The following is a 27,958-nucleotide window of genomic DNA, read 5'->3' as shown; positions in this document are numbered from 1 at the left end:
TTTTTCGAAAATTTCAAAATTCTCAAAAATGAATTCTTTTTAAAGTTTAAAAAAATTTAATCTTTATTAAAAAAAAATAATTTTTGGTACGGGAAGTTGCTGGAATTTGCCTTAAGACATGCTGCCATACACCACTATAGTTTTAAAATATACATTATTAATTTAATAAAAAATCAATTTGGGTTGTTTTATAAAATATATTTTCCGAAAGTTTAAATTGAAGTTACAAATACGATCATTAGAATGATTCAAAAAAATATCTTACAAGTAAATCTTTTCGAGTTATTTTTTGTTTTGAATAACTTAGTTATATGCAAAATTAAGTAGAATTCGGTGAGAGTTATTTCATCTAAGTACTTAATAAAATGTCGATTTTTTAATACATATTATTTGTTTATAACATTTTTAGAATTTCAATTTGGAATATATTTTCAGGTAACATATTTTGATACCACAATTATTCATAATACCAGTACTTTTTGTGAAAATCATTTTGAAACACAGATTTTTGTGGCAGCAACTTATTATAGAATTTTGAAAAATATTCATTTTTGACATCAAAGAAGCCAACAATAGTATTATGTTTACAATTATTTCAATATTTTTTTGTATTATCAAAGTTTAAAAACTGCCACCAAGATTTATTGCATTAAAAGTAATGTTCATAAACATTTCTGCAGTTAGTCTCATCATACAAATATTCATACGAGATTTAAAATAATTAATCATCGTCTTTTTCCTCTTAAGTACACCATTTTTAAGTATAACTTTTAATAATCTATTTTAACAATAATTGTATCTTTTACAAATATCAAGAAGCATAAGTCTCTCTGAATCTTTTCTGTAGATGTTGATAAGCTGTAAAGACTCTGTCTTTTGCATGTCTGAATTGTTCCTTCGTAGTCTTTTTGCAAGGCTTCTGAAATGGACATTGCTCTTCTGGTAAGTCCAATGGAGCAATTGGGGTACAGTTATCAGGATGGCAGAAGAAGGCTATCGCATGACGTCCTTTGTTTCTGATGTTGTGCTCAGGAATTATTACACGATGAGGCTGAAAGAAGATACTTGCATATAGGATTCGAATAAGCAATATAAATGTTACAGCGTGGTAATAAGTTTTATATAGCACGTGGTTTAAGTGAAACAACACATCCATGATTATAGTAATTGAAATATAGTTATTGATGGTTGCCTTAAATTTTAATTTTGTTTGAATAAAATGATTTGATCTACTAGGAGAACAGTCACGTATCAATCTTGACGCTGCAATCAGAATAAGGGAATATTAATTACCTTATCAAACATTCGATTACCCATCAAGAGGTTACATCATGAGAATAATCATGTTACCTTATTATGAGTAGGTTTAAAAGGTGGACAAATCAGAGCCTTCCAATTGATGACCGAACGCAAGTTTTCACTTGTAGGTGAATAATTCTCCCATAGAATAGTAATATATAGAATCGGTTGTAAAATGGTAAACTGTCCTCAATTCAATTGTGTTTTCAATTCAATAATTTATGTATTTAATGAAGATCAGATAACAAACAACTCGAAAATCTAACCTGTTATTCCCATATGATATTTTTTAATGTCATTGTAATATTTGATTACAACGAAATCCGGAATGCAGGAGTTGTTATCAATCACAATCAGAAAAATAGGTCTTAAATTATTTGTTGCAAAATCTTTCTTGCAATATTTGATTAAAAATGATACATGATAATAACCAAAATATATAGTTTTTGAAAAAATATTGAATAAAAGGACTCAAAAACAATATGTATCTTACTTAAGATATTATAATCTAACGTAGATGCCATAGATTTAGATATTTGAATTATAATAATTTTAGATTTTGAATCGAGAATGATAATCACAGGCGATTCAGTCAATTGTGAATTGATAATCAAGTTTGTCTTAAGGAAACAATAGGACTTTACTAAAAATCAAATTCTCCCCGTTGCTATTTTGTCAGCACATTACGAAGTATCTCTTTTTCCACGTGGGGGAACTGCCATGCACTTTTTAAACATTCGTTTATTAAACATTCAATACTTAAAATCTATCAATTACATTGTTTGCACAACTATTTTTTACTGTAGCGAAAGATTGAACAAAAAAATTTACCAATGCTGGATATCGCTCTTGTGTCCAGGCTGCTAATAATTCTCCTGTATTTATTAATATGGCACCAGGAAGATGACCCACTCTCTGCCATCGTTCAGTATGTGGCAGTTTCACCTAAAATAATATGAATAATTTTTTATAAAGCGAGGACGACTTATACTTGTAAAAACTTCAAACAAACATTTAAAATGCATGCACAATAAGTTTTCTCACATCTCACATATTTTATTATTAAAGATAACAAACATATAAATTTGTTTCTAAAATATCATAGACAATATTATTATATAAAACATAATTACATTTTGATATTTTAGCAATGAAATAAATTATGAATAAGTCTACTTAATTAGATAAGTCCACAAAAAAATTGTCTGCATTGATTGTGCGACATATGTTCACCAATATATTTTTTACCGCTTGATACAAATCTAAGGGTCAAAATTGGGATCAAACTGCAAAAAGTGGTGAATGGCATCGTGCCTTAAGGCAAATTGCTGGACCTTCCCGTACCGTAATGAAATATCCGAGGAATATTACATGTTTTTAAATATGTTATTTTATCAAATACTGTAAACATTTTTATGTTTGTAGAAAACTAAATAAACTAAACTTAATGAATCGAATTTAAAATGAAGGACATTGTCTGATATAAGATTACATAAACTGAATTGCAAATTTAAAATTATTTATTTTAAATATGTTAGTGAGCTTTAGAACTTTAGCTAGAAAAAAATTAAAGTTCGATTTATTTCCGATTTTCAACAATTTTTGTTTGAAAATTAAAAAAACATCCCAAAAGCAATTTGGTCAACATAAGCAAAAAGTTTTTTGTCATTCAAATCGAATGGTTATTTTTCTCAAAAACTTGATTTCTATTTTCTGCACTCTTTTCACCGTATATCTTCGAAACGGCTAGACTTGCCTTTGCCAAAAACTAATCAGCACATCTCCCTATTAATAGGAATGGAATGTTTTTTGAACCATTCAAATCGGTTGATACGAGCGACCGAAAACGTGGACGAAAAATTGTATCCATACATACGTACACACACATCCATTTTTTCAGAGGTATGCCAAAATGTTCAGAAACCTTTAAACTTACCCTACGGGAAGTTAAAACACGAACAAAAATATAATAAATAAAACATCAAAATCGACATTTTGTTTATCGATCTAGACATTTTTCTGCGTGATAATTGAAACCTTATAATTTTTGTTGTTTCAAAGCCCTTTTCTCCTTAAATGGCCTGTGCAATGATTTTTGCAACGCTTTTATTATCTATTTTAAGTAGGTGCCAGCAGTAATTTTCAAACATATTTATTTTTAGTATAAAGAAAAGCTATTCTGTAAACATTGAACCAATAATAAGTTTCTTTTAAAAGAAATCTGAATTCACTTAGCAGACACCAGGAATTCATCAGACTGTTAATTCACTAATTAATTTTAACTTTCCACTCGGGAGTCTGACTGCTCGACGGTGTGCTATACATATCTCTACTCTTTTTTTGAATCGGATTTTTTTAAAATGTGGTAATATTGCTTTTAAATACAGTTAGTATGATAATAAAACAGAAAATTTGTAAAAAAAATTAAAAATGTGATAAAAACCATGTTATTGTTTAAAAAATACGCATGTATGTTTAGTTCGCGACGACACGATTTGCCGCCGGAGGTGCGGCATCCGAGTCGAAAAGGTTAAAATCACTTTTCATAAATTAATGTAATCACCAATATATAATGTAATTAACTTCCCGTAGGGCAAGTTATAGTAATCGCAAAAAAATCGAAAATGAAAATTTTTATTTATCTTTACGTTTCGAAGGTTTCTGAACATTTTGGCATACCTTAGAAAAAATGGATGTATGTGTGTGTGTGTGTGTATGCGGATACAAATTTTCGTCGACGATTTCGGGAACACCGATCAACCGATTTAAATAATTCAAAAAACATTCGATTCATATTGATAAGGAGACGTGCTGATTAGTTTTTGGCGAAAGCAGGTCTAGCCGTTCCAAGATACAGGGCAAAAAGTGCCAAAAACGGTAACTCAGTTTTTAAGAGAACGGAGCGTCCGATTTTAATGATTCAAAAAACATTTTATTTGAATTGACAAGATGAAGAACTGATTAAATTTTTGGGACGACAGGTCTAACGGTTATGGACTCTCAATAAAAATAAGTTAATAAAATGTCATTTGGCGGTCAAAAATGTTTATTGGACTTATGCACAGCAGATTATCAGATATTTTATAGAGATTTTCATAATGTGTACACATTTTGTGTAATTTTTTTTGGGTTCCGTACCAAGATTTTTAATTACGGTACGGGAAGTTCCAGCAATTTGCCTTAAGGCACGATGCCATGCACCCCTATAGTTTTGAGTTTCTATTGCTGGTATATTTTTCTTACCTCCAAACCCCCTTCGGAATCCTGTGCTAATAAAGTGAATGTACCATAGTCACAATGTGCTCCACATCTCGTCACATTCATGCTGTCAACTTGATCAATGGACTCAGACAAGCAGTTCATTTGACTTGGTCTTCTGTCGTACTTCTCATAACCACAACTGCCTAGAAATAAATATTCGATCGAAAACAAAAGTTTATCATGAGAATAATTATGAATATTTACTTTATTATAGATGATTCAAATTGTAACACATTCAAAATTAAACCGAATGAGAATTTATGTCATCAAACGACGCATAACATTATGAGGAATATTGTTAGTATATAGTATAAAATATTCAAGCGATAGAAGCTCTTGTAGAAATGTGTATGTAGGAATTACCTTTAACGTAATCTATTTCTGCATCTTCTTCACTGATGCAAGGTGGATAATACAACAAGCGAAGTGTAGTGGCATTATCATCATTGTCGTTCAACATCTGACCATGTCTCTCCAGAAAAAAGTTTGATGGCAGTTCTGACAAAAAAATCATAAAATTAGTAATAAATAGAAGAAATAGAAAAGACAAAACAACTAACGCGTTTCGAAAAGTTTTTGAATTTTTTCAACGAGTGTCTCAAGCGATTCAGCATAACATAAAATGTCGAGAAAACATAAAATTAATAATCCGATTTTCTAGCAAAACAAAACTTCTTCTTCGAGAAATTCGAAACCAAGTAATATTAATTATCTTCTATATATATAAAAATAAGTCGGGTTTTCCTTCCTGACGAAATAACACCAGAACGCACGAACCGATTTCGATAATTTTGCATTCGTTGGAAAGGTCTCGGGCTCCGCAAGGTTTATAGCTAAAATTAGTTGTGCATGGCATCGTGCCTTAATGCAAGCTGCTGGAAATTTACCCACCATAATTAAAAATTCGAGTAATGACATTAATCAGAATTATCAGAATTATGCTTGGTTAAGTCAACGAGCAAATCTTACCGCAAAGAATAATGATGTACACGCACTGAATTTCACCATTCAATCAAAAATTGCTGGCGATTTGGTGACATACCAATGATTCCGACTGGTCTTCCGTTTGACTTCAAACGATTGCAATTTCCAGTTCACCTTGCGTTCGCAATGACAATTAACAAGTCGCAAGACCAATCGCTTAGTGTTTGCGGGATAAATTTCAAATAGATTATTTAGAAAATCATTGTTTTTCACATGGGCAGTTATACGTTGCCTGTTCACGAGTTGGAAAACCATCCGCTTTGTTTGTGTTAACGTCAGACCAAAAACAAAAAATGTGGTTTACCAAAGAGCACTTCAATGAAACGGATAACTTGCGGATTCACTTTCATTTACTTAGAGAAGTTCAACTAAAAAACACTTCATTTTTGTAATCGAAATAAAGTCGTTACTGTTGTATAATAAAATCAAATTTTTCCTTTTCAAATATAAAACAAACAAAAAAATTCTTCATCTTTCTCACGAAACCATCTGGTGGCGAAACGGAGTTCGTCGAATTTGCTAGTTTATCTATATAATTCAATATTAGAAACAACACGAAAAACAAGTTAAAAATTAACTTCCCGTATGGTAAGTTATAGTAATCGCAGAAAACTTAAAAATGAAAATTTTTATATTTCTTCACGTTTCAAAGGTTTTTGAACATTTTGGCATACCTTATAATTAGAAAAAAATTGATGTATGTGTCAACCGATCAACCGATCAACCGATTTGAATAATTCAAAAAACATTCAATTCGTATTAATAAAGAGACGTGCTCTTAGTTTTTGGCGAAAGCAGGTCTAGCCGTTCCGAAGATACAGAGCAAAAAGTGTCAAGAACGGTAACTCAGTTTTTAAGAGAACAGGGCGTCCGATTTTAATAATTCAATAAACATTTTACTTGTATTGATAAGATGAAGAACTGATTAAATTTTTAGGAAGACAGGTTCAGCGGTTATAGACTCTCAATAAAAATAAGTTAAGAAAATGTTATTTGGCGGTTAAAAATGTTTATTGAACATATGTACATCAAATTATCAGATATTTTATAGAGATTCTAATAATGTGTACACATTTTGTGTGCATTTTTTTGGGCTCCCTATCAAGATTTTTAATTACGGTACGGGAAGTTCCAGCAATTTGTCTTAAGGCACGATGCCATGCACCCTACTAGTTTCTTCTAATGACGCTAAATATGATAAGTGGTGTTTCTATGACGAGGGCGATTGATGTTTACAATTGAACGTTGCATCAATGATACATTTCTTGGTAACAGAGTTTCGATATAACTTTTGTTGTTTACTGGAAAAGTTCTTTTTAGGGTTTTCTTACCCAATCCAATTGCCAGCGACTGCAGTAACAATGTGCTGAGCTGTTTGAAGTCAGCTGCCAACGAGGCGATACTGGCGCGGAAACCTGGCAACACGTCTTCGGGCAGACCGTCCGTTGCCAGAGTACAAATGTTGTACGTGTGACGAATTTCAGGAGTCTCGCCGTCGAACATCTCCATTCCTAATGAAAAAGAATTAAAATTTAAAAGGAATAAAAATAGATCATTTCAAGTTTTGATACTGATGAAAGGGTATGGTATTATAAATGATAAATAGAACCACTGAAAAGAAAAAAAAAAACTCTTTCCTAAATATACCACGACGTTTTACCTTACTAATATTTCAATTGTTCAAACTCTGTTGCAATGCAGGCAACTACTGCTGGTCGTCTCGCAACGCAAACGTACAGAAAAACATAAAATTAGCAAATCTGAAATATTTTTTTATTCTTAACTTCCCGTAGGGTAAGTTATTGTAATGGGCCGAAAATCGAAATTGAAAATTTTTACATTTCTTGACGTTTTGAAGGTTTCTGAACATTTTGGCATACCTCAGAAAAAATGGATGTGTGTGTGTTTATGTATGTATGGATACAAAATTCCAGTCACGTTTTCGGGCGCACGGATCAACCGATTTCAATGGTTCAAAAAACATTCGATTCCTATTGATAGGGAGATGTGCTGATTAGTTTTTGGCAAAGGCAGGTCCAGCTGTTACGGAGATAAAGAGCAAAGAGTGCAGAGTAATGATTGGGAGAAGTGTTTATTAGTTTTTGACAAAGGCAGGCCCAGCCATTTCGAAGATTTCGAAGCTAAATGTGTAAAAAATGGCAGTTTTTTAGAGAACTAAGCGTCCGATTTAAATGATTCAAAGAACATTCTGCTTGTCTTAACAAAATAATTGATTTTGAAAAAAAAAATTTTTGTTTCAACCTTTTTTTGTTTTTTTTTCAAAAAAAAAAAAAATATATCGAAAATAATTTAGATTTTATTTTTAATTCTGACTATAGTTCTAATATACTTTAAACAAATAATTTCAACTTTGCAATTCAGTTTATATAATTCTTATAAATATTAGACAATTTTACAATATTTATTCATAATAATCTATTTGAAAACATTCAAAATTCCTCGAACATTTCGTTACGGTTCGGGAAGTTCCAGCAATTTGCCTTAAGGCACGATACCATACACCCTACTAGTTTAATATTTCATTGGCTTCGCTTACATAGAGCATTTAGCCACCTACAACATTTCATATTTTATATTCTACATTATTTTTTTGAAGTAAAACTTCTTTAGGCGCGACTAGGGTGTAAATCCGTACAAAGGCAACGTAAGTGCGTCACGACCGAGTCGAGTGCCAAAGATTTGTCATTCGCTCTCGATGATATCATTTCTATGCGGGTCGATTGTGATTGGTCGTCGTATAATGTTTGAGGCTAGTTTGTATGCGTGACTTTGTACGTGCGTACGTCACCGAAAGCGTGAAGTATATTGTTCATTTTTCGGTATTTCGTGTCATTAAATTTTAAGGTTAAATAGTAGCACAAATCTTGAGTTAATAAAACATGTCTGGATTGGGAGAATATTTTATCCCGTCCCACATAAATAATTATAGTGCAAATAATAAAACAAATGAAAAATCTGTGCCGTGTAAAAAACGTAAGTTTATTATTGAAGTAAAATGTATTATTCCAGGTTTTCGAAGTTACTATATTATTACTAAAATGGAAAATATTTTTATAAGCAAGACAGATACTACAGCTACTCAAAGAATGAGATAATATCGCCAGCAAAAAAGTAAAAAATACAACCGGTCAATGAATGTATGTTAATTTTAATTACATGAAGTTCTTCAAACACAATTATTACATAATGAGTGAAATTGTAAAAAAAAATATTTCTTAGGCGTTGTTTTATATAATCCACTGTGTGAACGAATATTATAGAATTTATTAATCAGCAATTACTTCATTTCTCTAATGAAGGTCTAAGTCCTAAATGCTAATTAAAATGACAAACCGATCATTTCATATTTGAAGTATGACTTCAATTTTATAAATATTTTTAATGCTATTATAAATATATAATTTATAATTTATTATTATATAAATGTGTATAATGATTGACGCTAATAAATGTGTGCATCACTAGTGTTAGCATATTACTAATAAACATTATTCAAAATTGTTATATAATGTATTTATTTACAATTGAAATCATGTGATAACAAAAAAGTTTTACTTTAATCGCGTATGAACTTTACGCGCATTCTCTTTTGATTCATTTTCTCAACTTTCTATGCAATTTTAAGTTAACAATAGAAATTCTAATTAATATTAACTCAACATTTTAAATTCTAACTCAAGATATTACATTATTAACATTACTTTATTAATTTTACTAACTCTTCTTACTTCTGAATCCATCTTCTTCACTTTTCTACTATTGCAATCTTCTTTTAATTAAGTCGAAATTTCTTGTTGATATTGTTTTTTTTTATACATCTTCGATATTTACATACTTTATATACTAATTTATTCAATTGGAATTATATATTATGAAACAAACAAATTCGTTATTACACTTCATTATTTTATCAGGAAGCGCCAGGAATCGAACCAACGATCATCGTCATGTGAGTTGGACGTGCTACCTATGAGCTATGTCCGACACAAATGTGACATTATGGAGAAAAAAAATGCTCCAAGAAGTTAATTACGTACTACATAGCTACATGCATACCTACATACACCAACACATCTACCTACATTTCAACATGAGATAATTCAAATTGATCAGAGGGTCTGGACACGTGGAGATAAAAATACAGACCAAAGTCTTCCAAAGTGATCAGGAGAAAAGTAAAGAGTACTAATTAATACCTAAATACATATCTGATATATATCAAAAGAATCTTGACAACGCATAAGAAGAAAATACAGTGTAATACATACCGCGAACAAACATAAATCAATTTAGTTTTAGCAGTATTTCAAAATGGTCAAGACATATATACACATATGCAAAATTAGTTTTCGAATTCGCTCTTCTAAGTTCATTGAAAAAAACTATAAACTTAAACTGTGATTTTAAATATCTAAAGTTATTTAAAATAAATATTACTATTGACGATGAACTTTAAGTAATCAAGACTCAAACGATTCAAGAAACGCTAATCATCATGACGTTTCACCTTTCTACTTTTTTAATCGCTTAATACAAAGTGCATTCTAACATTTTCTGCCAAATCCATAAATAAATGCGATGCAAATAACAAAATGTCAAAAGCAAATGTTTCTTTTTGGACATTACGTTTGACCCTTTAAAATGACACTATAAGTGTAACCAAAACAGCAAGACAAGCCATGTGTTTCCCATATTAAAATATTATCTTTTGTCCATAAAATAAAATGTAATTTTTTTAAACTATACAAAGTGTCAATGACGGTATTAGAAAGATATGTATTATAATAAGTGCCAACAATATAATATTACAATATTATAACAGAACAGCAATGAATAATTTTTTGGACTATATATATTTTCCAGACTATATATATTCTTTTCCACTTATGGCACCATTTAGTTTCTTCGCTCTGAACTTCTTCAACATGATAATCCAATAAAGAAACCACCAATAAAAGCAGTTACAATATAAGGATTCGACCTAGTAAGAATACCAACTTGGTCCATTATCTTAGGTTCATCGCCATAAACAACTTCTTCAATTTGATCCGTCACCTTATCAGCCTTCTTGGTCACTTTGTCCCAGTCAATGGAAATGTATCCTTTATGGTTGGCTAATTGCAATAATAAAATTCCACCTCCGATGGCGACAGAAGCCATCTTACCAATCCTCATGGTGATGAACCCGGTGCACCATCCTGATAATGATCCAATCAGTAGTTGTTTTGATGCTGGTGTTTTGCTGAAATCACCAATGATGCGTTCAATAAAGTTTGCACTTTTAGGTGATTCGTTCATGCTGATGATTTGTTTATTTGCTTCGTTCTTGGTTGATTTTTTCACAACTGGACTTGCCATTGATACACTAATAAGTCAGCTTTGTTTTCTCTAGTAATTTTCTATTTATTTGACATTTACACAACTGCGCATCTCGTTTAAACAAATGCAAGATCAGTATATCCAGTGTTGCTCAATCTGGGTAAAGGTGCGCCCATCACATCAAAATGTGCCATGAGATTATTAAATTTCAATAGAGTAAGTTATGGTAATAGCTTAAAATCGAATATAATTTTTTTTATCAAAATCTTCTGAACATTTTGGTATATCAAAAAATTGATACTAAGACAATTTCATGAGCACGAAACAATAAATAAATGATTTAAAAAGCATTCGATTCGTGCTGATTAACTTTTGGCAAAAGCAGGTTTTGGGGATACGTGCAAAAAATGCCTATTTAGTTTGTGAGAGAACGGAGCGTCCAATTCAATTGAATGATTGAAAAAACATATTACTTGTATTGACGTAATGTAAAATTGACTAAATTTGGTTTTTAAGATCCAGAAATATTTTTAAAATAAAATCCATCGGTGTATGCGGCGTCATTGCTGTGTTATCCGTGTGTGCAGTATAGAATCTGTAGAATTGCCTGATGGCACAACAATCGAAATTTATACCATAAAATGCATATAAAATGTTACTCCACTTATGCATATTAATTGTTTATGTACCTAACAAAGAGTCCTAGGAGTTGCCCAATGGCTCATATATACCTAAAAGAAGCATAAAAAAAGAGTATTGTGAACTTAACATAAAGTCCTTAGAGTTACCTGATAGCACAATTGCACAACCAAGCCTAAAAATAATTCCCATGAGAGTGTGTAGAATAAGCATTTTCATAATAAACATACATAATAGAAGCACGTACTTAAAATTTACTCATTAATGTTCAAAACGAAGCAAACACGCGACAACGATAACAAAATGATAACGATACTAAAAGAGTATCGGTGGCATTGTTGAGGAAACATGAACGCGCGAAATTTAAAAAACATCAACAACCATACGAATGGAGTGGTTAAAACCAGAATAATCTCTTATCGTACTCATATTCACGAGTAGAAAACGAGATTTTTTTGATGATGCATTGAATTTATGCATTGCAATTTGATATTCATAATATGATTTGCACAGATCAGATAAGTAGACTGTATTGAACGCTAACAAAAACTGCATTGAGAGCACATAATTATGAGCAATGAATCTAAAGCAACTATCAAATAATATAATCTTGTATTTCATAGTCAATCATAATATTACTTCCAGAAGAAGTTTACATAAATTTAAAACAAAACAAAAGTATAATTTTATATTTTTATTTCTTCAATATCAACTGGTTTTGCTAGCTATGTGGGGTTTTACAGATTCACGTTAAGCAAAAAAAAAACTTAATATAATTGTATTTTACACAGTGCTAGCTATGCCTAGATTAACTGTTTTGTCTGAATGTTGGCATGAGTGATAGTATGATCTTAGATCTTACATAAGATTAGCTATGGGTGGATGATAATAACTAAAGAGTAATGAATATATAGTAACAGAGGAGCGGTTATAAAGAGATTATAGTGAGATACGTGTATAGTGCTAAAGAGACAAATAATGCAATAGAGAGAGTTATTTGAGACAACAAATGAGTATTAAGAGATAAAGTGAATTATTATAGGACTGTTAAAAAGTTAGGATAGAAATAGATCATACATGTCGATTAGAAAAAAAGAACTTGTGGTGCATAGCATCGCGTCGTAAGTTAAATTGCTAGAACTTTCTGTATCGAAAACTAAATTAATAAGAAAAACTTTGCAAAACTTTGAAAAAATTAAATTATCAAGAAATTTTGAAATTTTTGAAAAAATTGACTTTTTGAAAAAAAAAAGTTTTTTTTGTATTTTGATCTTTTTTTTAAATTTTTTAAGTTTTGAACTTTTTTTTAAGCAATCGCGCTGCATAGATGGTTTGAGGTCGCAATATCAAAGCGCGTAGGCTCCGCGTAGTCGTCTAATGTGTACGGAACCCATATAAATGTACGGAACCCATATAAATGTATTTGGTACGGAACCCATATAAATTATATGGGTTTAATATAAAAAAAATTATATTATATAAATTTCCGCCGAAAATTTTTTTAGCACTTTATTACAAGAAAGCGGCCCGGCCGATCTTTACCAAAAACTAATCAGATTCCCAATCAATATCTTTCGAACGGTTTTTGAATTTTCAAAATCGATTCAGAATTGCAGGCTAAAACGTGGACGAAAAAATGTTCACTTTTCTGCTATTTACAAAGAAGGGGATTGGCTGAACGTCGCGCAAAATTGATAAACGCTAGTCCTCATATATCGAATGGCTTTTAAATTTTTGAAATCGGTCCAGTCGTTTTTGAGAAAACGTCGATTTACGGCATAAAATCTGTTCACATACACGCACATACATACACACACACACATACGTTTTCCAAATTTGGTCTCATTCGATTCAGAATGTCTTGAAACGTCGAGAAAACGTAAAATTAGCAAATCGGATTTTTTAATGTTAATTGATTTGATTGATTTTCTGAACATAATCTTCTCCTTCGGGAAGTTGATATAGATTTAAAAAAATTAACTAAAGTTAATTGTTAAAATGTTTTACTATAAGTTAGATATGCAAAAAATGAAAAATTTTTCATTGTTTGACGATTACTATAACATGCATAGGTGAATAAGAAAACGTTGAAGAGTAGGAGAAGAAACAATATTACTGATGGCCGAACTGAATCTTCACTCAATAAAATCTGTTGAAAAGTAGTTGAAAAATTCCGAACTGGTCTGACATTAAAAAAAACGCAAGTCAGCTAAGTGGGAAATCTAAGTTTCAAAAAGTTTCTGAAACAAGTTTTTTGGCGAAGCATATCTACGGATCTAAGGAAGGACTGAGACAAAACATAATTCGGAAGTGTTGTCAGAAATTATGTTGGAAAAGATAAATTCGATCGACAAATAAAGCAGTATCGCAAATTTCGTGAAGAATTTAACTGACTAAAGAAATCTGGATTGAAACAATATCGGAAAAAGATTTCTTTATGCACGATATCAAAAAACGTAAATAGATGGAGTTAACGGAAATTATTAATATGAGGATGAAGAATGCAGATGATAGATGACACTCCAGGATGTGAAACAAAATGCAAACGGCACAGCAGCGCAGAAACAGAAGATCAATAGATAAAAAGCGAAATATAAAGAAGAAAATGGGAATGCTCTTAGACCAAAGACTTTATATTTAATTTTTTTTTAATCGATTTATTAAAGTTATATGTAAGGTTGGCAAAAACAATTCACCTAAAACGCAATACTGTTCCGTAAATACTGTACCAACTTCTAACATACAATATCACGGATATCCTTTCTTACGCACTATACCATATACTGCATATTTTATTTCAGAACACTCCCTATCTTTTAGTGCATTATCTATCCTTTACCCCAATAGATGTCGCTGGATCCCAACCAAACACAATAATTTGTAACAAACTTTTTTGAATTCATCCTCACCTAGATAATTCTGCAATTATTGTAGATACCTGGTTTAACGTATCCATGGTTTCCGTGTTCCGAGTTCCTAAGATATTTCTCTTTCACTTCGCCAGGAAGATCGCAAAATTTGTCCAAAGTTGAGTAGACTTTCGTCAACTGTAAAAAAGGATAATGTAAGTTTATGTGACGAATGTGAATGTAATTTTAAATTATGAATAATATTGTATTTTAGAAAAGTTTATCGTTTATAATAAGATAATAGAGATGAGAAAAACAATAGTAAATATTGAGATTATATCGTCTTGCGATTTTGGATACATTTAAAGCCTTATACTCATAAGGAGAACTCGCGCGTTGCTCGTCCCGGATTTTGATGGAACTTGGCACAATGGTAGATTTGATGCCCAAACTAACCGTGGTAAAATATTAGAGGCCTATGAAAAGCGGTTTAATTATGAAAATTAATTAAAGTTTGCATTTTAGCAACGCCCGTCATGCATAGCTTGCAATGCTATTCCTTAACAATAGCAGATTGGCCGAGTGGCTATCGTCATGGAATTCTAAGTTTTGCTCCGGGGTTCAATTTCCAATTCAGATATAATATTTTTTTATTATTTTTGTTTGATATTTATAATTTCACGTGTAAATAATATTAACATTTATTTGAATTTTCGATTAATTTTATATTTTTCGCTAAATATTCCATAATAAAGTCCTCCGTAACTCCTGTAAATTTTTATTTTGATATTACTCATAAAACCTACGATCATATAAATGTTAAGTGATTCCTGAAGCATTATAATTTTGTATTAATAACAGCAATAATACGGAAGAAGAGATATAATTTATTTCCAAATTTAGCCAAATTTCCAAACTATGTTCAAATTTACTATTATGAGGATGATACTTTGTACGTTTGACCAGACCAAGAATCTAATATTAATAAAAAATATTCTTTTTGACATATGGCTTGAAAACGTTATTAATAAAATTTATACACTGCAGTTTTTATGTTTTTCTTATTTTACGATAAGTACAAACCCCACACTTGTAAATTTGAACATAGTTTTTATATGGAAATAAATTATATCTCTTCTTCCGTATTATTGCTGTTATTAATACAAAATTATGTTTCAGGAATCACTTAACATTTATATGATCGTAGGTTTTATAAGTAATATCAAAATAAAAATTTACAGGAGTTACGGAGGACTTTATTATGGAATATTTAGCAAAAAATATAAAATTAATCGAAAACTCAAATAAATGTTAATATTATTTACACGTGAAATTATAAATATCAAACAAAAATAATAAAAAAATATTATATCTGAATTGGGAATTGAACCGCGGAGCAAAAATTAGAAATTATCATTACAATTGAAAAATTTTCATTCGAATAGTTTCTCAAACCTTTTCTTCTGGGATGCCATGGTTGACCAGAAGAGCCAAACCTTTCTGCGAGAGCGCCTTCTGCAACTGCGCCCCTACGCGCATTATCACCGATTTCATTGGACACGCATCGGTACCTACAAAAGAAACCATTAGATAAATAATTATTAATATTAATAGTAATATATAATAGTATTGTTAGCAAATATTATTGAATGGTTTTAAAGACAATTGCTGTTACTTCCAGTTTAATTAATTATTAATAGTAATATTAAGATGGCGATAATAATAATAACTAAATAAAATTTTAGATGATGCGCAAATTACGCAAATTATTTTCATTTTAATTTTAAAACTTTTTCAAAATTCTCAATAAATTAGGAAAATTTTACATTCGCCTGGACCTGCCTTTCTCAAAAACTAATCATTTCTTCATACAGTTAACACAAGCAAAATGTTTTTCCAATTATTCTAATCGGTTATCAGTTCTTGCGCCGTACCTCCGAAACGGCTAGATCTACCTTTCGCAAAAACTAACCAGTACGTCTCGCGGTCAGTACAAAGCGAATGTTTTTTTGAATCACTCAAGCCGACTGATTCACGTCAAAAACATTTGTTTCACGTATCAGTTTGACTTTAACTAGTGGTGCATGACATTGTGTCTTAAGGCAAGTTGCTTGAACTTCCCACATCGTAATTAAATATTCGAGAAATTTCAAATGTTAAACTAATCAGCACGTCTCCCCATAAGTATTACCATAAGGAATGGTTTTTTTTTTTGAATAATTCAAATTGGTTGATCCGTGCGCCCGAAATCATTGACGAAAACTTGTATCCAACAATACACACAAGCGCGCAGACACACGCACATACACACATCCATTTTTTAAGTAAAATATTTGATATAAATCAGAAGGCGTGGAAAAATATAACGGAAGGCGGAACTCGGACCATTGCAGTGATTTGTCGAATTATGCTGAAGAAATTTTTTTTTCAACATGGCCCTGGAGAGTTGTTATGAAGTTTTCTGGCAAGCAAGTTTTGGCGATCAGATAGACAGTTTTTATATTTGTTTGAGAAAGCAATTATTTCATCCTTATCTGTGCGTATCTGTGCTTTGTGTATTAACCAATTGGGAACATACTTTGGTGCTTTCAAAATTTCCTTTAATAATTCGCAAAACATTGAATATAATAAAAAATAATTTATAAAATTGATAGAAACGCTCAATCATAATCAAATATTATTATTAACTTCTCGAAGGAGAAATTTATGTTTTCATAAAAAAATCCGATTCGCTCATTTTTATGTTTTCTCGGCGTTTCAAGCCATTCTGAATCGAATGAGACCAAATTTGGAAAAAGTATGTGTGTGTGTGTGTGCGAACAGATTTTTCACCGTAATTTAAAAGCCATTCGATGTATCTCGATGAGGACTATCGTTTCTCAGTTTTGCGCTACGATCGGCCGAAACGTTTCTTTGTAAATCGCAGAAAAGTGAAAAATTTTTCGTCCACGTTTTAGCCTGCAATTCAAAATCGATTTTAAAAATTCAAAAACCGTTCGAAAGATATTGGTTGAGGATCGTGCTGAATAGTTTTTGGTAAAGATCGGCCAGTAGATACCATTGTTTTACAGATCATACTAAAATATTTCGGCCCTACGACAACTAGTTTAACTTTAAAAATTCGTCAAAGTTTGCAAAAATTAGTATCGTTTTTTAGCATTTGTCTAAATTAGACCTTCGATCGACGTTTTCTCAAAAACTCCTGAACCGATTTTAAAAATTTTAGCAATTTAAAAGCCATTTGATGTATTTCAGTGAGGACTATAGTTTGTCAGTTTGTGCGATAATCTGCCGAGCCGTTGAAAAAAAGTGTAAAACTCTTCGTCCACATTTAAGCTCATACTACCAAATCCATTTTGAAAATCAAAACTTTTAAAGGTGAAAATCTATCAAGTCGTTGTCTTGAAATTGACTGTTGAAAAAAAATTAAGCCGATTTTTATGGAACTTTTTTTGACGATATGTATCATAGTCTTACAGAACTTACTGAAATATTACGGCCTCACTACAAGTAGTTTAATTTTAAAAATTCTTCAAAGTTTGAGAAAATGAGTAATTTTTTTGACGTTTGTTAAATTTAAAATCAGACGATTTACTTGGTATAACAATAGAGTATTTGGTCTTAATAAAAATAAACCATCAAAAGTCCTAAATTTGCTTTTAAAAAATACTCTGAGTTAATGTGTTTTCGTTTTCAATTATGAATAATAAATCCACTCGGAATACTTTTAATCACCTATAAATTAATTTACTTTTTATTGATTAAGTCGATTCTTTACACATATTGGGAAGTTCATGTAACTTGCCTCAAGGCAAAATACCAATACCAACTAGTTTATTTTTCAATTCAACATGTAGTCCAGTCATTTGGTGCAAAAAAAGGCTGTTGCCGGTACAGTACTCCGAGAATTCTGAAAATTGGAGATCTTATAGATTTCGAGGTGCTCTTTACGAAAATCAACTTTGCCACCTCAAATTTGAACGGCAAGTTGCCGCCATATTGGAAAAATGGCGTCAAAAAACAGCTTTTTTAAAATATCTCCTTTTTGGCTCATTCTAAGATAAAAGTATCTATGTACCAATTAAACTAGATAAAATTTCCTACAATTCTTTAGAAAACCGTTTTTTTGTAAAATTGATAGTTTGAGAGTACGGCCGCCTCAAAGTCTTTGCTGCTCCCGCCGTAGTATCAAATCTCTCCATATATGACAGCACTTTGAACTTGACCATATTCTTTCTAATAAATAAATATTTTCAATGTTAAATTAAGCGAATAAGATCTAGAAATAAAATAATTCAAATATTTTTCAGTCTTTTTGCTGATTTTTTAACACTTCAATGGCAAGGTAGCTATACCCGAGTGGAAATTTGTTACGGCAAGCCCTAACTCAGGTCCGGCCCCTATAGGCCCCTATAAGGCTCTACTCCGGCGTCCGTATTACGGAATTTAGTGCATGGCCCTCATAGGGGCCATATATGGGCGGCCCTAATATGGTAATTTGAATAGGGTCCATAAAAGGCATGCCTGAATTCAGCCCTAACACGGATTGCCCTATAATAATTGAAACGGGCCATATTCGGATGCCCTATTGTACCCCTAATACGTATTGCCCATAATATGATGATACGGTCCGTATTGGAAATTCATTATTAGAGCCCTAATACGGCTTACCCACAGATTATTTAGACAAGCCCTATCTGCATTCTTTATTTGAATCCTACTAGGATTCAATATCAATAGAATCAAAATAGTTTGATTTATTAATATTTTGTAAAAAAAAGGATTATAATGTGTATTATTGATCAATGATTGTCGTTAAAGCCTAAAATAAATATAGAAATAAATTATATAATTAATAATAAAGAAATAATAAATAATAAACAATAAATGAATTATAAAAAATAACTATTAATAAATAATAACAATATGTAATCGGTAACAATATATTTCTTCGTTCTTTCCATAATCTGCATGATACCGTATTCATTATTATCAATATATTATAAATATAATATACAAATTTACGAAAGCTTTATACAACTATGAACAAAAAATCCAATGGCAATACAAAACCAAAAAGTGTTTTTTTTTTAATAAAATTAATAAAATCATGAAAGATAGGAAATTACATAAAATTTATTAACAATAAAAATAATTATTGAATCGATTATATAACAAGATATTAAAATTATAGCGAATACAATAAAATAATTTTTTAATAAAAATAATACTTTTTGTGATTAGAAGTTATTAGGTATATTACTATTTTTCGATTTTGTCATGTGAGACATATATATATATATATATATATATATATATATATATATATATATATATAAATTTTTATGGGTCGTCGAATAAAAAAATTAATGTACTATAAGTTATGATCAATTTATTAATAATAGTAGTAGTTTCCTCACTGAAATTATATATATATATATATATATATATATATATATATATATATATAATAATCATATCTAATGTAATAAGTAGAAATAATAAGATCAATTCTGCGTACGTGAACTGTTTGCATAAGATATAGGACCTTCTTAGAAAATTCGTCCAGCACACATATATCGTATTTATTCATTTTAGAGTCTAGACTATACATGAATATTAACTCATATCGAGTATCGAAAGTGTAACAATCAGAAACAGGATCGATGACCTTTTTCTTATGCGTACTTGGTCTATCTAAAGCATAGGACCTTGACATAGGACAAGTAGAAAAACTGAAATAAATTTACATAATTTTACTTCAATAATAAATATCAAAAGTTTTACATTTCATTTTAACATATTCTAAATACTGCTAAACATTAACATCGAATGAAATAGAGTGGGCAAGAGTAAGAAAGATCGGCGCTATGTCACACGTTAACTTTATAGATGCCGGCGTACAGCAGATTGTGAACAATATACATTTATGATTGCTCATATAGTACGAATAGGCAACAAACATTTTGTCAAATATTATTTCGAACAATTTTTTATGTGGACAGAAATACTGATATTAGTTCAAATAGATCTAATATTGAAGTTCTACGTAAAAAAATTAATAGAACATTAATTTTTTTATTCGACGACCCATAAAAATTTATATATATATATATATATATACACAAATCCAAGACTCTACCATTCAATATATATATATATATATATATATATATATATAAGTATATATTGAATGCAGAGAAAGAGATCATCATCGCGCCGTTGCATATCATATTATATAAACCATTGATTGATAATATGGAATACGATCGAGGCACCAATACATGTATGTAAGAACTTCATCTTCTATCAAAGAGGACCATTGTTAGTTTTTTAGTTCATTACTGAATGCCAAGCTAAGCGGTCGTTATGTGTTTAATAGGAAGTGCGAAAATTACGAAATATTATTACGATATATTTTTATTTGTTTTAAAAGAACGTCGTGTAATTATCGTTTAATAATCAGTGGAAAAGTAGTGTATTGTGTTGTTTTATTTCTCAATGATACAAGTGAAAATAGAGTATCGATGTAGTGCCGGTGGATTGGTTGATATATAATGAAGGATAAGATAAATTCGAATGCCCATTTTTAAATAATTATGAGCTATCGGGAGAAAAATTACTTCTTCTTCAAGATTTGGTGAAGCGTCGGGCGGCACCAGCATCGGATAATTGGGGTCTTCATGAGGTGGATGTACGAGATTACGCGAGTAAGTATTATTGATCAACTACGTATTGTGTATTTTGTTATATACACACAAACACACACACACACACACACACACACGCACACACATATATATATATATATATATATATATATATATATATATATAAACATATCTTTGATTTGAGTTGTAATTTCAGATACATATTAAATTGCCTTGGAAAAGTTAAAAATATTGCAACAAAAGGAATATGCGTTTTCTACGGACAATGAAGAAACCATAAACAGAAGGCAAGATGTTCTGAAAAAACAATACCGCTTGAATAAAGGGCGTTTTGTAAATCAGAATAACGTCGATCATCAGTTGTCGGAATGTAACATAAATTTAGGCAATAAGTCGCGCAATGCTTCAAGTAAGTGTATTCTTGTTAACAAGTTATCGTGTATTTTTCTTTTATTATTATCGAATTATTTAATTTTAATTTTTAGTTTTTATTTTTTTAGTGTTTAATGTCTTAAAGACAGTGAACTTGTGAAGTGTTTATATGGTAGGTATTATTCACACAGTACACATAGATGATTTTATTATTTATGGCTATACATTTTGTTACAGGTATAATGACAACTGAATCAATTAAAAATCCGCAGTTGAGCCCTATTAAAGAGCAAGCATTTAACCAAGCCCTCGGGAAGGTTATAAATTATTCCCGTGATTGGGAGAATGGGAGAGATCATAGGCGGACCAATAAAACCTAATTAACATTTGTTATTTATTGTTATTATATATTAAAATATTGTTATCAAAAGAATTAATAAAAAAAATTTAGCATATGCATTTTTTTATGAGCCATGCCAATTATTATTTTCAGGGCCACATCAAATATATTTTTCAGGGCCATATCAAATATATTTTTCAGGACCATATCACATATTATTTTCAGGGCCGCATCAAATATATTTTTCAGGGCCATATCAAATATATTTTTCAGGGCCATATCACATATTATTTTCAGGGCCATATGCTTATTTTAAGTTAAGGGCCAAGTTCGATATTTTTATAGGGGCCATTTCATATTTTCGATTAGGGCCCGGAACAGTTTGCCCAACACAGACCTTATCCGGCAAGGCGTTACATATCGCATAGGGGCCAAGTACGGTTGCCGCACTGGGACCCTACTTAATTTAGGGCAGCCCTGATCCGCGCCATACTTCAATTTCCAGTCGGGTAAGTAAGTAGCTTGAAGTGTTGAAAAATCAGCAGAAAAACTGAAAAATATTTGAATTATTTTATTTCTAGATCTTATTCGCTTAATTTAACATTGAAAATATTTATTTATTAGAAAGAATATGGTCAAGTTCAAAGTGCTGTCATATATGGAGAGATTTGATACTACGGCCGGGAGCAGCAAAGACTTTGAGGCGGCCGTACTCTCAAACTATCAATTTTACAAAAAACGGTTTTCTAAAGAATTGTAAGAAATTTCATCTAGTTTAATTCGTACATAGATACTTTTATCGTTGAATAAGCCAGAAAGGAGATATTTTTAAAAAAAACTGTTTTTTGACGCAATTTTTTCAATATGGCGGCAACTTGCCGTTCAAATTTGAGGTGGCAAAGTTGATTTACGTAAAGAGCACTTCAAAATCTATAAGATTATCAATTTTCAGAATTCCCGGAGTACTGTACCGGCAAAACGACCAAATGACTGGACTAATGTTTCATCGTCAAAAACCAATCAAGATATATATTTCAAAAATTTCATGCAAAACTTTGCACCTTGCAATTATATAACCGTCTCTATTTTTTATTAAAATTATCGATTGCAAGCACGTTGTTCATAATAATAAACGGTTACGCTTGATTTGTTGTCTTACACGTAGCAATAATAATAAACAAATACACGAATAAATAATAACAATAGCATTAACGTTATCAACGTTATGCATTTAAGTGTTTTACATAATTAAAATAATATGCGCAGCATTTTTAACAGTAAAAACATGGTTCGCCATTAAAAAATGATTAAATAATGTGGCAATATTTTAGAAGAATTCTTTGTACAAATATTTGTCTGTCAAATAAACATAATCCGTAGGCGACAAGGATGCATCTTCAGTTTAATAAATGATCATATAAAGATCATTAAAATTTTATGAATGGTTATGATAAAAGTATATTATATAAAGAATATAGAATCAGGAGAAGCAGTATAATAAAATTAATCTAGGTGTAAGTTTCTTGCATTAAGAAAATTGTCAGTATTTCTGTAGTACAATAGAACACATACTGTAGTATTAGAACAGTTCGTTCAATTTTGGACTCTATCAAACATGCCAGATAGATATATCAACAAATAGATTAAATGTTGTAAATTATTAACTTTCCCTAGGGTAAGTTATTGTAATCGTCCAAAAATCGTAATTGAAAAGTTTTACATTTCTTCACGTTTCGAAGGTTTCTGAATATCTTGGCATACCTTAGAAAAAATGGATGTATGTGTGTGTGTGTATGTATGAGTGTGTGTGTGTGTGTATTTATGAGTGTGTGTGTGTATGTATGATGTGTGTGTGCGGATACAAATTTTCGTCGAAGATTTCGAGAACACCAATTCGATTCGTATTGATAAGGAGACGTGCTGATTAGTTTTTGGCAAAGGCAGGCCTAGCCGTTCCGAAGATAAAGGGCAAAAGTGCCAAAAATGATAACTCAATTTTTAAGAGAACGGAGCGTCCGATTTTAATAATTCAAAAAACATTTTACTGGTATTAACAAGATGAAGAATTGATCAAATTTTCACAAAGGATTAATCTAATAAAAAATGTAAAACAAAAATGCAATTTGGCGGTCGAAAATGATCATTACACATATGCACATCAAATTATCAGATATTTTATAGAGATTTTAACAATAAGTATAAATTTTGTTTACATTTCTATGGGTTCCGTGCCAATGTTCATCCGTTAGACGGCGACGCGGCCCTTACGCGCTTTGACATTTCGTCTCCATGCAGTTGAAGCAGTATGAGCTTTGAAAAAAAGTTCAGAATTTCCAAAATATGTCAAAATAAAGAAAACATTTTTTTTTCAGAAAAAAGTAATTTTTTGTCCAATTTATAGTTTCTCAAAAATCTAATTTTTTCAAAGTAATTTTTTTTCAAAAATGTTAATCGTTTTTAAAAAAATAATAATTTTTGGCACGGGAAGTTCCAGCAATTTGCCTTAAGGCACGATTCCATACGCCCCACTAGTATTCATAAATAATCAATGAATCAAAATAAATATAGGTGTTTAAGTACAGCCTCTGTAAACAAGTTAGTGTGCCAGTGAGAGACTTGAAAAAGAAACTAGTACTATATAATACTAGTAATAGACGTGACAGTAACTCCAATTACAAACAAAGTATTATCTGCCCACAAAAAAATTTAATTCGTTTGTATAAACACATTTGAAATTTATTTTATATAAAAAAATAAACACGTATATTGAATATTTACAATCCACATCAAGGCCTCCACTAATTAATCACAATGTATTGTATATACAAAATAAAAATATTATTATTCATATCCTATAGTCTACATATTATTCATATGTTGTTTGTTAGTTTTAATTATATTATAATTAGTCTGGAAATTTTGTGAACGTGTATAATTTTTATTTTATGAATCAATTATTTGTTTAAAAAAAAAACTAAAAAATGGCAAATAATTCATAAAATTAAAACAATTTCAATTCTTATATTAACAATTAAATTTCACGAATTGTATTTTAATTTGATATGTATTATATTTGTGTATAAAATTTCGATAAGTTGTTCTTTTGTCTTAGCTTAAGGATAATATAATTCCGTATATTGACACCAATCATATTACGACTTTTCGTATACCTATATTATTGTTCTTGCCACTGCGAATCAAAACTAAGACTAAAGAAAATACTTTTGTTAAGTATTTCCAAATATTGCAGTTTATCTCTTGATAACGACGTCGAAAGAATCAAGGTGGTGGCTGGTTATACATTTTTTTCTCTACTTTCAAATATTGTTAAAAATTCCTAATTTTACTGGTTTTTGAGATATCGGCGGTAGACCTTTTTACCCTCGGACCTTCAAGCCCCGCTCTATCCTATATGTTGTTAAAACATATCAGAATATAGCTTATAGAAATATATGTAATTTTGATTGCTGTAATAATTAATGAAAAAAAATATGCGTGTGTGTGATATAATTTCTCGATTACATCAAATCTTCAACCGATTTTATAAATTCAAGAACTATTCGAAAGACATCAGTTGGAGATTACGCTGATTAGTTTTCTTTTTGTCGATTTTAAATAATCTTTGAATAGTGATGGAAATCATGAACATTCTTAAACATTGTAGGAATACAAAAAATGATTCAATTGGAATGCATCGTTAGAATGAACTGATTACACTGCGTGGTAAAAAATGGCACGTGTGTTTTTTCTCGAACTTTTTGAAAACTACTTATATTAGAACTGTACGATGATTTTAAATAAGTCTTTCGTTTTGCGACACAGTTCCTGTTTTTTGCTTTAGGAAACTACCCCGATTAGTAGTTCCATCAGTAGTTTCGGCTATGAATTCGATTACTTAGAATAACGGATTCGATTACTTAGAATAACTAAAAGTTTGATCTGCTGTTTTTGGTATGGCTCCGACTCTAAAAAGTTGTATGCATAATCAAGATAGTTTTTGCCACATCCATGGTGAATATGTTTTCGACCAATACCGAAAACTTATATCAAATTGCACAAAGACAGTGTATTTCAACCACTTTATGACTTTAAAACTGAAAACTGAATTGCGCAATCATGATAAAACATGGGTTCTTCATACTATGTACCCAATTTGCGTAATCTATTTACTTTATACATACTAATATAAATGTCTAAAAGGATATGCTATAATTTTAATACACCCGTCATTTAGAAAAAAATATCGAATTCTCACAACAACTGTTTCTTCTGTATCATACTACTTACGATCATCTACACGACCCCTAATCATGCTAATGATGATCAATCTAAGCTAGAATATCAAAATGTTCTGCCTACAATGTAATGGATTGAGAGACCAACGTTGAAAGAGAAGACAGCAAGAGTTAAAAAGTAATACATTCGATGATTCCCAAATTAGGCATCTCATAAAAAATGCACGGTTTATGAATTTCATGAATAAAATCGAAGAGAAAACTAAGGAGACAGGCGAGGGAATCTTAGAATCTTGGAATCCATCAAGACATCAGGAAATTGGGGACAGCGATATCAAGGAAAGAGGGACGTCCACGTGATGGCTGACAAATGTTGTAACTTACGACAAAATCAATGAGACCTTGTCCATCATCAAAAATTATATATAAAGACTTTTGAGGCCATAACATGAAATATTTTTTTTTTAATTTCAATAAGTATTACAACTAAGTAATATTGATAAATAATAATATAAATTTAAATAAATAAAAGTGCAAAGGATAAAATTTACATGATAATAATATCCGTACTATGATTTGATATAAAATATAAGCAAATAATAATAAAAATAAAATTAATAAATAATATAAATAAAATTTCTGAATAATAAAATAATACTAGAAAAATAATGAAATATAACAAAATAATAATAATAGAAATAGTAAGATAATAATAATAATAATAATAATAATGTTAGCGTTTACAAATTTATGAGATCATTGGGAATTTTTCGTTTTAGCCTTGTTGGGCGCGCTTCTGAGAATACTTTGTGTGCCAAGTAATTTGGGTGTTCGTCTATTCTTCTTTTGTAGTTGTTTGTTTTTTGTTGAATTTCTTCATTTACTGTCATCATGTTGCTGTCCTGGTGAATCAACCAGTTGGGAACGTACCTAGGTGCGTTTAGTTCCTGCCGTATGATCTTGTTCTGCACTCGCTGAATAATCTGTAGATTGTTTTTTTTGGCGGTGCCCCATAGTTGAATCCCATAAGACCACACTGGTTTGAAAATACATTTGTAAATAATTAGTTTGTTCTTTGTCGACAGTTCGGAACGTTTATTCAGTAGCCAGTAATGTTTTTTAAATAGTTCATCAATCTGCTGTTTTTTCTTGTAAATGTGAACTCTCCAGTTCAATTTTGTGTCTAGGTGTATTCCGAGATATTTTACGCTATCTTTTTCTGGGATTTCCTGTCCATTTAACTTAATTGTAGGGCATATACCAGTGCGCAGCGTCAAAGTGATATGCGTAGATGTTGAGCCGTTTGTCATAATTCTCCATAAAGAGAGCCATTTTGTAGCAATATCTAGATGTTCTTGTAATAGTTGCGCAGCTATTGCTGGATCTTTATTGGAGGCAATGATACATGTATCGTCAGCAAATGTCGACACGCTTATTCCCTGGGGCATCCCAGAGAGTATCTTTCTTTTGGTGGACTCCTCGTTGTTAATGCTGACAAAAGATTCCCTATTTTCAAGGAACGATTTTATTATTGAAAATATCGGTTCTGATGAACAGAGTTTTAGTTTGTACAACAAACCAGCGTGCCCTGCCATACTTTGTCAAATGCTTGCGCAACGTCTAAAAATACAGCCGAACAATATTTTTTTGCATGGAACGATTCGTTAATTATATTTACTAGGCGATGAACCTGTTCTATGGTTGAGTGTTGTTCTCTAAAGCCAAATTGGTGATTTGGAATTAGGTTTTGATTCAACAATTCTGACTTAATGCGTTGGAGTAATAATTTTTCAAATATCTTCGAAATACAAGGAAGTAGGCTTATTGGTCTATAGGAAGACAATAAATGAGGATCTTTCCCAGGTTTAGGTATAAGAATTATTTACTTTTCATTGTAATTTGAGGTAACACTAGTACATTGCAATATCACAAAAGCTAGATCCAAGTTAGCAAAGATCTATTACTTTT

General features: G+C 30.7%; 1 protein-coding gene and 1 long non-coding RNA gene across 2 annotated transcripts in view; one reads left to right on the top strand and one right to left on the bottom strand.

Annotated features, from left to right (window-relative positions):
- Nucleotides 1–636: 636 nt before the first annotated feature.
- The window catches only part of LOC113363948 (UPF0676 protein C1494.01-like), a 103,110-nt gene continuing 75,788 nt past the window's right edge, over nt 637–27,958 (bottom strand). The window contains exons 3-9 of the mRNA XM_026606425.1: nt 15,828–15,943; nt 14,462–14,570; nt 6,876–7,055; nt 4,924–5,058; nt 4,543–4,703; nt 2,131–2,244; nt 637–1,051 (exon numbers count right to left, since the gene is read on the bottom strand). Of these exons, the coding sequence (XP_026462210.1) occupies nt 812–1,051; nt 2,131–2,244; nt 4,543–4,703; nt 4,924–5,058; nt 6,876–7,055; nt 14,462–14,570; nt 15,828–15,943 (1,055 nt within the window). The 3' untranslated portion in view covers nt 637–811. The remainder of the gene's footprint in view (nt 1,052–2,130; nt 2,245–4,542; nt 4,704–4,923; nt 5,059–6,875; nt 7,056–14,461; nt 14,571–15,827; nt 15,944–27,958) is intronic.
- LOC113363949 lies at nt 20,650–21,782 on the top strand. Its single transcript, XR_003365992.1, has 4 exons — nt 20,650–21,082; nt 21,240–21,452; nt 21,544–21,587; nt 21,653–21,782. It is a non-coding gene; the product is annotated as an uncharacterized LOC113363949 (long non-coding RNA).

Source organism: Ctenocephalides felis, unplaced genomic scaffold (genome assembly GCF_003426905.1).
Source record: "Ctenocephalides felis isolate EL2017-DRISC unplaced genomic scaffold, ASM342690v1 CF-g0.4_SCAFFOLD_00845, whole genome shotgun sequence".
Taxonomy (NCBI): domain Eukaryota; kingdom Metazoa; phylum Arthropoda; class Insecta; order Siphonaptera; family Pulicidae; genus Ctenocephalides; species Ctenocephalides felis.
This window is presented reverse-complemented; position numbering and strand designations above follow the sequence as displayed.